Below are 14591 nucleotides of genomic sequence, written 5' to 3' on the forward strand. Positions count from 1 at the left end.
AGGTCAGCACCAACACTTTGAATTGTGCTCGGAAACGTACTGGGAGCCAATGTAGGTCTTTCAAGACCGGTGTTATATGGTCTCGGCGGCCGCTCCCAGTCACCAGTCTAGCTGCCGCATTCTGGATTAGTTGTAGTTTCCGGGTCACCTTCAAAGGTAGCCCCACGTAGAGCGCATTGCAGTAGTCCAAGCGGGAGATAACCAGAGCATGTACCACTCTGGCGAGACAGTCTGCAGGCAGATAGGGTCTCAGCCTACGTACCAGATGGAGCTGGTAAACAGCTGCCCTGGATACAGATTTGACCTGTGCCTCCATGGACAGCTGTGAGTCCAAAATGACTCCCAGGCTGCACACCTGGTCCTTCAGGGGCACAGTTACCCCATTCAGGACCAGGGAATCCTCCACACCTGCCCGCCTCCTGTCCCCCAAAAACAGTACTTCTGTCTTGTCAGGATTCAACCTCAATGTTAGCCGCCATCCATCCTCCAACCGCTTCCAGACACTCAGACAGGACCTTCACCGCCTTCACTGGTTCTGATTTAAAAGAGAGGTAGAGCTGGGTATCATCTGCATACTGATGAACACCCAGCCCAAACCTCCTGATGATCCCTCCCAGCGGCTGCATGTAGATGTTGAAAAGCATGGGGGAGAGGACAGAACCCTGAGGCACCCCACAAGTGAGAGCCCAGGGGTCTGAACACTCATCCCCCACCACCACTTTCTGAACACGGCCCAGGAGGAAGGAGCGGAACCACTGTATGACAGTGCCCCCAGCTCCCAGCCCCTCAAGACGGTCCAGAAGGATGTCATGGTCGATGGTATCACTCATCCCCCACCACCACTTCTGAAGGCCGGCGGGGGGCAAAAGTCTTTGCTCCCCCCTGCCTGCCTTCCCGGGAGAGAACGCAGCGCGTTTCTCCGCTGTCCCGGATGGCTTTTGAAGGCAGGCCAAGCAAGCCCATAGGGAAATTCGTTTTGCGAAGCGCCTCCAAAATGGAAAACCCTTTCGTCTAGCGGGTTTTTCGTCTTGCAAGGCACCACTGTATAACACATAGCATAAGAGATTCACTTCCATGTGTTTATTCAAAGACATTTACCTTATCTGCAGCGCTGTAAGTGACTTGGAGATTCTTATTCTGAACCACACCATTCGAAGTAACCGTCACTCCTGTGGCGTTATAGGGCAATCCAAGGATTCTAAGTTCATCAAATATGAAAGTATTTGAATCTGTATAGCCATTCTGTGCCACTGTCATATATAAGACATTCTGAAAAAACAAAAGGTATGCAGACAATATTGTTACAGAAATCTTGCAACAAAGAACGACTATAGTTATGCATATCTGTGGCTTTCTGTGAGTAATCTTAAGGCCAAAGTAAGTCCTGCAACATAGAAATGAACACCAAGTCATCATTTTCATTTTGCTGATTTTAAATATATGTTTGACAAATTTTGGGGGAAACTGCAGTTGAAATCTAGCTGTTATAAAATAACTGGTTCACTAGAGCTTATAGAAGAAAATCAATGCAATTTAGACTGCACGCTTCAGAGTTAAACCCTATTGAGTTGAATGGGACATATGGTCAGATAAGTGTTTATAGGATTACTGCCTTACGAACGGAGAACGTATGTTTAGTACTCTTGTGTAAGTCGCACTGATTTCATGTTAGGAAAAGAGAACAAAACTGATTTCTCTAGGATTTTCTCTACAATAGTGTTTCCCAGCTGAAGCATTAAAAGAATTATAATGATGATGACACGTTTCACAGTGATTATCAAAAAAGTTTGAGCCTTGAAACAGTGGCTTAGAAGGCAATTAATAATTCAATAGTAATAATATTATAATAAATTTTCTGTCTATTTTCAAGCATGGTGCGAAGGTGGAAATGTACATCCTGGCTTGTCATGAGTCCGAAGCAGTCTAATACTTCAGAGTGCTGTGTCTTCCAATCAGTTCTTCTCCATTCTATATTCTACATTCTACATTCTACATTCTACATTCTAAATTCAACCAAATTTATGTACTGATAAATTGCTACAGTCTAGGACTGTAGTAAAATAGATAACTGGGTCAAGTTCAAGATTTCTGTGCTGATATACAAAGCCCAGAACAACTTAGGTCCTTATATTCCAGCCAACCACTGGAAGCCAAATTCAATTAGGCCAACTTAAGTTAAGATAGTGGAAAGCACACCAGATCCAAACTCCATTCAGGACAATTTTGGGGGCAATGTCATCACATCTCTAATGCTAATGAAATTATACTTACATTGGTGACATTAAATTGATATAAGAGATAGTGTCCATTTTTCACTGTATCTAAAACATAGGGGAAAGAATGTACAATTTTTAACCAATGTGTCACAAAACAAAGATGTATTAATTCATATTGACCACCACATGAGGTAAATTACTCTGCAGAACTGTTTGTAGGTGTGTGCGTTTTTGTACGAGGGGGAAAAAAATCAAATATCAACTTCTCAAAATTTGCCGTTCCTGCTGGAAGACATCTGACATGCAAATCATGTAATAATTAAATAAAAAGTGTTTTGGTTTGCATGTTGCTTCAAAGGTGTGAATCTGTTAGATTTTTTTCTTTAAATGCAAAGTGATTCAAATTGCTAATTTCTTGAGGAAGTTACCCTCCCACCCACCCCACCCCCCGCCACCTTGCCAATTATCAGTGATGGTTCTGGCTGCCTTGCCCTCCCAAGAAGTTCTCTTCCCTCCAAAATCAGACCAGGAGTGGAACAAAAGGCAGTGACCATGCCATGAAGGCAGTACAGCTGCTGCCACTATACATCAAGAAGAGAAGCATAATGAGCACTGGTACAGATCTGCAAATTATCTTTGTGAATCATGTGTTAAGGCTCACTAAAGTTGTCAGCTTTTAACCCGCAGCTGTGGTTTTTAACATCAGTTTGCTGTACACCAAACTTTCAGATTTGCTTGGATCAAGGTGCTGTTAAAAGACACAAGATGAGGCCAAGGCCTTTTAAAAAAATAATAATACATCTGTCCAATTTGCAACTCCACCTCAGCACAGACGCAGTCACTGCTCCGAGGAGGAAAATAAGGGGGAAGTGTGTGTTGAATAATTTACAATTTACTCTGACATTCTAATATCCTGAGCTTTACGCATGGGATTCACTGCACTTGTGACATTTCACTCCCACTCTCATACTTTCAAAGTTCAAAATTGCAAAACAACATGGCATTATGGAGAAAGAAAGCTTAATAAACGGTATGCCTGTCAAGCGCATACACAACGTTTGGAGTCGCACTACATTTCAGTCCCAGAGAATCAGTGTTACAAGGGTTCTTTTCCTACACTAACATCTGTTAGCAAGTGTGTGTGGTTGTGTGTGTGTGTGTGTTCAAGTGCAGCTGAAGAAATTGCCCCAGCATAGAAAAAAGTACAGTCCTGATCTAGAGCTTCTGATCAGATACAAGAACTCTAATATGGATATTGAGTTAATGCACTTTTAAGGTATTTTCCACAAATTTTAAATAAGACTGGGACAACTACAGGAAACACTCTAGGCAAATCTAGCTCCCAGGTGATCAAACCAAATCTTAATCCACTTGGAGGGAGGATTGCCAACAATTTCACATGTAACTATAAAAGGGAGCATGTTTTCAAGTTATAAAAAACAAGGGTTGTAAACTGAGTGAGAGAGCATCTGCTTTGCACATATGAAAGATTCCAGGTTCAATTCCCTGGCAAGTAGGGATAAGGATGTCCCCTTGTCTGAAATCCTGGAAAGCTGCTGTCAGTCAGTGGGGACAGCACTAGGCAAGACACTCTGACTCTGTGTAAGGTAGGTTCTTTTGTTCCTCTGTCTGGAGAAGAAAGAGGCTGTTGAGAAGGGAGAATGTAGAAGCCAACTTTTCCTATGCTATAAATATTGGCCATGGGCAGGATTCACCTAATGAGCCCCATCAGTCGTTGCACAACGACTTCTGCTTCTGCAATGTGGCTTTCTCTCCCCGTATTCCCCCTGCGTACCCCCCAAAACTGGGAGACCAGGGGGACCCACACAGCAGTACACAAGGGGAGGACAGGAGGGATCACTCCATCTGGCAAACTGCAATGCTTCCACAAAGGGAACATTGAATCATAATGCAACATTGAACTCCATCCCATTTCTTTGAAATACAAAGCATGTTTTAAAATACTGTTCCCAGAACTTCTAAGTTTCTCTGCCCACAGATAAGATGGAGAATTTGAAGAGGCCATCTGCACACATCTGGCTTTTATACAATTATCACTTCCATTATTCTTACATTAGTGGGCTTACCTCTGGTTACGCCATCATCCCAGAATAATTCTCCAATTGCTTTCCCAGCATCATCCAAGGCAATTATAAGTCCCATAGGTTTTGAACGGCTATTAAAAAACAACACATGGCTATGTTTTACAGGGTTCACAAGAGCTCAAGGATTACAGCTTGACAAGTTGTCATTATTAGAATGTGGACATCATCACTGATCTACTGTCTACACTGTAATGCATGTGAATACAAACATGTCATTCATCGTCACAGCCATTGATAACGTCCTGGGTAAGAAGAAAACTTAATCTAGATGCTAAACCAAATAAGTGCCTCCAATCATTGTAGCATTGTAGAACCATTCATTTGTTCCACTCACAGAGCAGCTGAGAACATATGGGCTAAGTAAACTTAGGTGGAGCAAGGGACACTTCTTGTCCAATCATTTTGCAAAAACATGTATGTCTTTCCACATACGCCATTAAAAGAGACAAATGAAAAATGTCCATTTCACCAAAATTTACCACCCTATCTCCTATAGAAATCATGGGTGGTTATTTCTGAGTAAATAAGTAAGGCATTCCTCCTAGAATGAGACCTTAGTCGGCCGGCTACTGTGGGTCATTTCACATCCACAGAAGGAGAAATAGACTCCAATGAATTCTACTGTACTTGTTCCTCAATAAGATAAAACAATAGCTTTCAGAAAAACTCCACTCCATGGTTTACAATCATAGAAGTCATGGAAGATTAAATTAATGGCTCACAACCTAGCCATCAGTACCTGTAAACAGTTGTGTTAGCTGGTTGTTGAGTAGGGAAGATGTAGCCTCCTCTGAGGTGAAGTCCTATTTTGTCTGCCGGGAGACTCAGCTGAACCGTTTGCTTCCTCAAAGGAAATACTACGCCCTAATATTTAAGAAAAATGGAGGACACAGTAGATATTTACAATATTCATAAGTTAGATACGTAAAATATCCATAACTTCTATCCAAAGTCTTATATCAAAACTTGCAATCTCCTTGTACAATCTCAAGAAAGTGTACAATAAAAATAATTTATTTACTAAAAGATTATGAAAGCTGAATGCTGAAAACAACTTCTTAACACCATATTTCCCTACTCGTTACAAATGCTGGTCATCCAATTATACAACAACTTTTAGAAGCCAAGGCACTAGAGCACCAAAACAGCACCAAGGGAATTTCGTTTCCTCTTTTCCCCAGTGCACCCCCCAAATCTTATGTATCCTTCTAAAGCTGATTTTGAGGGCTCACAAGGAGCTGCAAAGAAGAGACGTTTAAGTCCACTTGTGCAAATCAGTTGACTTGCGTGGCAAGGAGCTGGACCCCCCCAGCTTCCCCGGAAATAAAATATACTGGGTTACAGATGTGAGTGGTACTGGCTTAGGCAATTGGGTGAAGCAAGACTATAACCTGACCCCTGTATGCCTGCAGGAAGTCTCTTTGAAGGGTTAACAACCGGAGGGGGGGAGCCCTTTGATGTACATCAAATGAGCACCCCCCGGGTCACCATTGGGGATGTGCCATAGCCCCAGTCCACGCCCAGGCTTCGGACAGGGACCACACCCCTGGAACCCTTACCATGGAGGGGCAGGCGGCGGCAACAACCCCCCCTCCCATAAAAGGCTTTCCCAATGCCTAGCCTCACAAAGTTGTGATGATTGCTACAAGGTAGGCAAAAACCAAGTGTCTAGATCAGGCTTCCTCAACCTCGGCTTTCCAGATGTTTTGAGACTACAATTCCTATCATCCCTGACCACTGGTTCTGCTAGCTAGGGATCATGGGAGTTGTAGGCTAAAAACACCTGGAGGGCTGGGGTTGAGGAAGCCTGGGCTAGAGCCAATTCTGCCAAGTGGAAAAATTCCTACCCGGCCCCAACAACCAGGCAACCGACATAGCCTGGAGAAGAGGAGGTTAAGGGGTGATATGATAGCCATGTTCAAATATATAAAAGGATGTCACATAGAGGAGGGAGAAAGGTTGTTTTCTGCTGCTCCAGAGAAGCGGACATGGAGCAATGGATCCAAACTACAAGAAAGAAGATTCCACCTAAACATTAGGAAGAACCTCCTGACAGTAAGAGCTGTTCGACAGTGGAATTTGCTGCCAAGGAGTGTGGTGGAGTCTCCTTCTTTAGAGGTCTTTAAGCAGAGGCTTGACAACCATATGTCAGGAGTGCTCTGATGGTGTTTCCTGCTTGGCAGGGGGTTGGACTCGATGGCCCTTGTGGTCTCTTCCAACTCTATGATTCTATGATTCTATGATTCTATGAGTCTAAGTCATAGCAAGGTCATAGTTGAACCATGAAAAAGAAGGTGGGTGGGCTGGGAGATCAGATGACTGGAAGCAGAAGGGGCAGCATCTCCAGCTGCGCCAACATTTAAGTGGGTGGAGCCATGCCCCTAAGCAAGCCCAATTGGTTGGGCTGAAGGAGCTGCAACCGGAAACCCAGCTGATGTGGGTGGCTTACCTCCACCCACTCCAGGGTCGGTTCCTGCCCGCAAAGCAGACTCTCCCTAAAGGGGAGCTGACCTAGCAGAACAGGAGTGTTGGCTGACACCATCAGGGTTTAGTCTGAACCAGCACACATGGAAACCTATGCAGAACATTTCCCTTTTTTTCTAAAAGAAAACAAAAAGTTATATACTTACTGTCTCATAATCATACCAGGCAGCATCAGGCATGTATGCAGTCACTATATCTGTACCCTGAAATTTAAATAAGCAAGAATTTCACTTGTCAAGTGAAGTCAAGCTGACGGGATGACACAAAATCCATAGGTAACAGTAATTCCATAATAATAAAATTACAGAATATAATTTTTTTTAATATTCGCCATAAGGGAATTGAAGTTCATCAGAAAAGTCTCCTGTAGAAGCCTCAGCAAAAATGCCTCGGAGCTGTTGCCCCATTCTCCCTAATCCCTATGCCCAGATAAGTGCATATAGGATTACATGGTAGTGCTATACTCAAGATTTGGCCAAAATGAAAACAGAATTAGGCTGATTCAGGCCCATTTGTGCCCAGTCCCAACTGGGCTGAAGGAATTACAAGTCACCACAGAGTGGTCTGATTTGAGCAAATCTGTAGCACAAAACAGTGCCTCAGAAAACCAGACTGTGTCCAAACTGTTGCAATTATTAAGTTATGGCACCATATAAGGAACACATTAGGGAGGGAAGAGTGGGGAGGACAGTTTGAATGATCTTACCACACTCAACACTCTCCAGTCACTGCACTTGGGGAGAAGGTGGACAAATCCTTAAAATGCAGAACTCTTCTTAAAAATCACTTCTCTTATAAAGTGTTAGGTGGCATTTGTTGAGCTTGTGTTTGTTTTCTATCCTTTCCCAAGCCATCCCAGTCCAATCTTTATCGTTTTTAATAAAATGTTTGTTACCTTTGTTTTAGCATTCCCACCCACTCCCATTTGGCTCTGTTTTATGTAAGGTTTATTTATAGCTGTGTTCGGCTTTCTATTTCTGTCTTTATTCGTATTTTGTTATGCATTTGTATGTCTTCTGAGTATATTGTACACAGTCCAGTACATTATTACAGTATAGCTGTTTTCTGATTATTAATACTGTACCTCCAACTGCTAAACAGGCACCAGATAGCAAGCAATACAACAGCCTAATTGTGTGGTGAATAATTAAATTTTCTTCTTATTGGTAATTCTTATTAATATTATTATCATTATATCCAATTGCTAACTACAAACAAGAAGCAGCCAGCTTGTGTGACGTAGCCTAAGTGAGGTTACACAATTTCATTTTATCTGTTGTTATTAACAGGTCAGCCAGCCAAATATTGTGGGCATATCAGCCAGCCTTAAAAATTTTCTTATTATTCAGCATTATTACTATTATTATGACAGTTATGGTTCTGATAATCACAGTGAACATTATTTATTTCAAATAATATTTTAATTTTCCCCTCACTCACTGCAATCTACCCCATATGACAAGGTTTGTTCTGTAACTCCAGTCCATGTTACTCTTCTTTTCATTGCTGACTATCCGTCCCTCAAAAAAGACTTCTGTACCTGTATTATTCCCCTCATACATATATTCTTGCTGCTGTGTGCTGGTGTCTGCCTGAGGCTGCCTGCCCTTGCCTAGTATCTTAAGCATGGCGGGGGTTCACTTTCTTTTTCTTTCTTTTAACTTTCTTTTAAAAAGTAAATTTTAAATGTGGCTAGCTTGCAGGTTATTAAAATTAGACATACCGCATCCAGGACTGGAGTAATAAGAAGACCAGGCCCCCACAGGAACTGCCTGTCAATAGCCCAGGTGGCTGGATCTGCATAGAATCTAAGTGAAGAAGACAATGTTAATATTATATTTGTTGACAGAAAACTTATTGTGTTACACTTCACGGTTTAGTGGCATCTGAATGTCCTTCCTTCCTTCCATCCTTCCTTCTTTCCTTCTCCCTTCCCCGTTCCTTTTTCCTTTAGCATTGTATGCATCAGATTGTGAACCTGTGAATCTGTACACCTCTTAGGGAATTTCAGGCACTTTTACAATTAACAACTTAATTCTGAAATCTGTGGCAAAAAATGGCAAAACTTCAAACTCGGAAGTTTAGAATATATTGACATATTTTTTGAATTCCACTGATGACAAGAAACACGCTTCTGTACTTCTCATAATTTAATATGACACCCTTGTAATGGAGTACAGTTTTATCAGATGAAGGCATCTCAGAATTTGGCAGTCCCACTTGCAATATACATGTAAAATGCATACCTTTAATTCCTTCCCCCTTGTCCAAAAAATATGCCTACTTTTCACCCACAAAGCTCAGGAGGAAATGCATGGGTTTCCTGGCCAGTCACCAATTTATTTATTTATAGAAGAAATATATGAACCATTTTCCATTGTATGTCCCACTGCAACTTATGATTAAAAATAAAAGATACCAAACCATATACTAATGGGTCACTCAGGTCACTCTTTGCATTAATGGAACTTCAGGAATAGGAGACCATAGTGTGCAACCCAAAGTATTTTAAACTGAAAACATGCAACATTGCAATCAACCTCTCCACGTTATTTTATTTCAGCATAGAAGAGAGGCTTGTTAGTGCTCCTTCTGCTGTCCAGCTTGACTTCATATTGCTTAGATTCATTTATAAAAAAAATTGTAACCCCCAATTTATTTATTTATTTATTTAAAAAATAATCAATGTGGTTTACAATAACTACCTTCTTCGTGTGCCTCCTCCTCGAGAGGTCAGGAGGGTGGCAACACACGAGCAGGGGCTTCTCTGCAGTGGCTCCCCATCTGTAGAATGCTCTCCCCAGGGAAGTTTGCCTGGCACCTTTACTATACACCTTTAGGCGCCAGGCGAAACCGTTCCTTTTAAACCAGGCCTTTGCCTGACTTGATCGACACCCTAAACCCTTTTTTAAATGCTGGCTCTTTTGCAGGGGTATTATTGGGTTGCTGTTTTTGTTTTGATTTTATGTAAATGATATTTTATATGAACTGCCCTGAGACCTTCAGGTATAGGGCAGTATAGAAATTAATTAAATTAACAACAACAACAACAACAGTTTTCTCTGTGTACCGATACTTCTAAAGAATTTAACATTGTGAATAATCTTTAACATTAAAAATAATTCTAGGAATTCTGGGAGTCTATCGAATGAAAATAAAGAAACTTGACTAAGTTAGGTCCATTAGTTTCAATAGGTCTACTTTAGCTGAATATCACCCCCTGGATTTAAAACAGAATAATGGAAATGCATCTTATTTTATTCTGGATCATAAAAAGAAGGAACATCGAAGGTCACTCCCCTTCACAAACCATTTTTTCTTCAGAGGGAAAACAATGGACTTACTCATGCTGAACAGGTCTTGAAACTGTATCTCCCCGGGAATGTGCTCTGTAAAAGAGGGTATAGAGATACGGTAGCAAAGTGTAGCGTATGTTCAGGTAGTGTTTGGTTGTGTTCATCAAAAGAGAGTTCTTCCCCCAAAACGCAGGGTCTTTATGCTGTAAGGGAATGTTACAATTGTTATTGACACAAAGAAGGAGAATTTAAGCCACTAAAAACTGGATCTGTTTGCTTGCTTGCTTGTTTGTTTTTTTAAAGGAGACCTACATTGCGTATTTCTTCATTGTGACTCCGAGAAAATGGGTAAAATGCTCCAAGTTGATACCACCGCCGGCAGAGTTCTTCGTCAACATCATAAGCGAACCCACAGATATCTGCTCCAATCTGAAAGTTATGTACACATAAGAAAAGCGCTGAAACATGGAATGGCTTTAGAATTAGATCTACATGCCTAGGTATATATTCCTAACTTTGTACTAAGGTAAGCAGGGATCTTGAAATCCTCAGTTTTGATTTAGTTCACTATTTCATTCCATTTATTTAATACATTTATAAACCTGCAGAAGGAAGGCTCAGCAGATGAGAACTATTGGGGGTGGGCTTACCTTACCTAAGGACCAAAGTCAAAACACTTGTAAGGTGTTCAGTCTTAAGACTATTATGATTTATTGAATTGTTTGCATATATTTTTGAGCTGATTGGTAATACAAATTTATCCAAAATTACATTTCAGAAATGAAGATATATTCTACCAAGCCATCCTATAATATTGCTTCTGAATTATTTGAAAGATATCGTCCCTGAATCACACCTGGAAGCTGCAATGAATATGTTAATTGCATGGAAAATAGTAAAGAATGCTAAGAAGAGTGGGGGGGGGGGAAGAGAAGAAGAAGAAGAAGAGGAAGAAGAAGAAGAAGAAGAAGAAGAAGAAGAAGAAGAAGAAGAAGAAGAAGAAGAAGAAGAAGAAGGGTTAAAGTATCTTACATAAGGGTATCCAAAGAGACCAAATTCCAAAATTCCTTGTATGGACCATTTAATATCATTCCAGGTAGCAAAATTATCTCCCAGCCAATGTCCTGTGAGTTTTCCAGACCCAGCAAAAGTCGATCGTGAAAGAAGGAAGCTTCTCTGCCCAGGGAAAACTTTCTGGAGAGCACTGAAAACAAAACAAATTTGTAACATTAGAGCAGAAGGTGGACTTCTGCTAACTTGAAAGTACTGCATTCTGGGTCATGTCTCTCAGATCATATGCTACTTCACTGATGCCTTCAGAAATATTGCCATCCCAATGAGTTCTAAGACAGAACTGTACAATCAGAGAATGTTATTTTGCCCCCCATCGCTTATCCATGAGATTTTTTATCAGTTACAAGGATGGGGCTGGAGATATGGTGCATAAGACCAGTGCAGCTGATTGTGGAGGGTGCCAACACTGGCTTCTTATGGCAGTTCAGTCTGCATGTTTCTCCACTGGGACAGAGAACAGGCCGTGAGCCTTGAGTCAGCTACAACAGGCTAACCCTGTGTGGAGTTTCATCTTACGAGTTCCTTGTGAGGCAAAAATATAGGGGCATAGGCTGTTTACCAACAATGGACCAGTGGAAAAGGAAAATATGGGACATAATGCTGATGAAGAAAATTATGTGCTGCAAAAACCATTATGAGACAGAAGGATACGATCTAAAGAGGTGCTCAGACTAAAGTGCACACCGTTTATTGCATGCAGGAATCAATGTAAAACAAAGTGGTGTTTATGCATATATTGAGTATGGTATAGCTAGATGTATTTTTTTCTTCTTTATTTTTTAAAGGATATTATCTGTGGCATTCTGAGGAATGTGGAAAAGCAAATATGGTCAGGGTTGATAGGAATTATAGTCCAAAAACAGCTGGAGACCCAAGCTTGGGAAACCCTAGATTTTGACTTCATTTATTCAAACATCTAATCTGTAGCATTCCCTTTAAATGCAAGGTTGCCCCTGACTTGGCGTGGATATGCATACTGCCAAGAGCAACAGCTAGAAGACATAGTCTTCTGCTACCCATTGTGTTTGGGCAACCCCTTAGAGTACTCTGAAGATCACATCAGCCATATGTACAGGCCACTGGAATCAAGAGGGGTGCTGTGTAGCATCCCTTCAGGGAAGTAAAGCATAAGGGATTTATTTGTGTAAGCCTTCCTTCATATGCCAAGGGGCTCAGCAAGTTATCCCACTCCTCTCTTTTTCCTCTATCCTGTACCAAAGCTTCCAGCTATGATCTAACAATGTGGCAGCAAGCTATGGCTGTGCCACCCTGGGACTGGTTTGAGTGCTCCAGACTTTGCAGGGTGGAAGAGAAAGCCTGTGTATAGCAGATTGGGGATGCTGATCTAACTGAGCTTTGATTACCAATATAAATCAGAACATTTCATAAAAGCCCCCCACCGCACCGCAAGATCTGAGCTGTGACTCTACTTTGCAATGTAGAATAGGATACTTTTTTCCGACTTACTCAACATTTCATCAATAATTCTGCATTCTTCTCAATCAAAGCCCATTACAGTGGCACTTCGGGTTAAGAACTTAATTCGTTCCAGAGGTCCGTTCTTAACCTGAAATTGTTCTTAACCTGAGGTACCACTTTAGCTAATGGAGCCTCCCATTGACACCATGCCACCGCTGAACGATTTCTGTTCTCATCCTGAAGCAAAGTTCTTAACCTAAGGTACTATTTCTGGGTTAGCGGAGTCTGTAACCTGAAGCGTCTGTAACCCGAGGTACCCTTGTCCTTGCAAAATAAAAAAAACCCCTTTTTGCAAACCATCTCAAGCGAGCTAAAGAAGAAAACAGTACGTTCCTTACTTATCAGTAGCTATAGTCATGAAATATCCATATAGGCTGTGGACATCATAGTGTTTGCCTGCAACCTGCACTGCATCCATGCAAAGTGTCTTTGAGTACATGACTTGATCAAGAATCTCTGTAGAAGAAAAGCAGAGCAAGTTACATTGAGGTAAATCTCTGTCTCAAATATTTCAGGAAATAAGACTTAGTCATATTTATGGAACTCGCTGCATTCAGAAAAGTCACAAGCGTATGCACTTTGGATATGCCACACTAGATTCAATAATGTATACCGACTCTTTTATTGTTTTATGGAAAGGGTTTACTTTGGAGCCTAAAACCCACCATTAGTTTTGCCCCTCCTTAGATCTCCTAGCAATCAACAAACCACACAATAACCCACCTATTAGCTTCTAGCACTTAGATTAAAATACATGTATCATAGCAGAACGAATGCTAGCATGCCAAGGCACAGTTTATTCCTTCTTGTTCCACATGCAAGATCATTAGATAAACCAGGCTTTGGCAAACTCGGCCCTCCAGATGTTTTGGGAACTACAACTCCCATCATCCCTGACCAGTGATCCTGTTAGCTAGGGATGATGGGAGTTGTAGTCCCAAAACATCTGGAGGGCCGAGTTTGTCTATGCCTGTTATAAACCATCTAAAGATTTGAAAGCATTTCCAAAGCCACTGCTTTTCAATAGAATTAGCTGCCGTATAAGTTTTTGGGAGGTGGGGAAGATTTAATAGAACTGGATTAACAGAGAAGATGCAAGAGAAAAAGTTAACACAAGGACCCACAGAAAGGAGAGGAAGTCAAAGGGGATTTTTGATATTGTCTTTTTGTTTTCTCTATGATTGTAAAATTGAAAACCCAAATAAACCTATTGAAGAGAGAGAGAGAGAGAATGCTCACTCTGTTGGGAGGGGCAGGGAACAGTGGAGTGAATGGAATGGGTGATTTTAGAAGCGGCCATGGCTAGCTTCCTGAACTGGAGCACTCCATACAACATCATTTTGCTGCCAGTTCTGCTTCTTATTTTTTATTCCTGAAACACCTGATCTGTTAGATCAATACTGATACTGTATTAGCAACATGATAACAGTCCATCAGGATGCGGGTGGCGCTGTGGGTTAAACCAAGGAGCCTAGGACTTGCCGGTCAGAAGGTCGTCGGTTCGAATCCCCGTGATGGGGTGAGCGCCCGTTGCTCAGTCCCTGTTCCTTTTTTAAAAAAAATATATCGCTCAGTCCCTGTTCCTGCCCACCTAGGAGTTCAAAAGCCCGTCAAAGTGCAAGTAGATAAATAGGTACCACTCAAGCAGGAAGGTAAACGGTGTTTCTGTGCGCTGCTGTGGTTCGCCAGAAGCGGCTTAGTCATGCTGGCCACATGACCCGGAAGCTGTACACCGATTCCCTCGGCCAGTAAAGTGAGATGAGCGCCGCAATCCCAGAGTCGGCCACGACTAGACCTAATGGTCAGGGGTCCCTTTACCTTTACCTAACAGTCCATCAGCACAGGCCCCTACACTTCAAGTGAGATCTGGAATAGTGCATCTCCTACTGGCTGGCTGGCTAGCATGGGTGATTCCAAGCCCAAGAGCTAGGGTTGTC

General features: G+C 41.8%; 1 protein-coding gene across 1 annotated transcript in view; it reads right to left on the reverse strand.

Annotated features, from left to right (window-relative positions):
* The window catches only part of SI (sucrase-isomaltase), a 110541-nt gene that overhangs the window by 61071 nt on the left and 34879 nt on the right, over positions 1-14591 (reverse strand). Inside the window, exons 15-24 of the mRNA XM_083739051.1 lie at positions 12993-13110; positions 11134-11305; positions 10414-10530; positions 10150-10304; positions 8529-8613; positions 6952-7008; positions 5061-5185; positions 4304-4392; positions 2272-2321; positions 1099-1269 (exon numbers count right to left, since the gene is read on the reverse strand). Of these exons, the coding sequence (XP_083595177.1) occupies positions 1099-1269; positions 2272-2321; positions 4304-4392; positions 5061-5185; positions 6952-7008; positions 8529-8613; positions 10150-10304; positions 10414-10530; positions 11134-11305; positions 12993-13110 (1139 nt within the window). The remainder of the gene's footprint in view (positions 1-1098; positions 1270-2271; positions 2322-4303; positions 4393-5060; positions 5186-6951; positions 7009-8528; positions 8614-10149; positions 10305-10413; positions 10531-11133; positions 11306-12992; positions 13111-14591) is intronic.

Source organism: Podarcis gaigeae (assembly GCF_964106915.1).
Source record: "Podarcis gaigeae genome assembly, chromosome: 5".
NCBI classification, from domain to species: Eukaryota; Metazoa; Chordata; class Lepidosauria; order Squamata; family Lacertidae; genus Podarcis; species Podarcis gaigeae.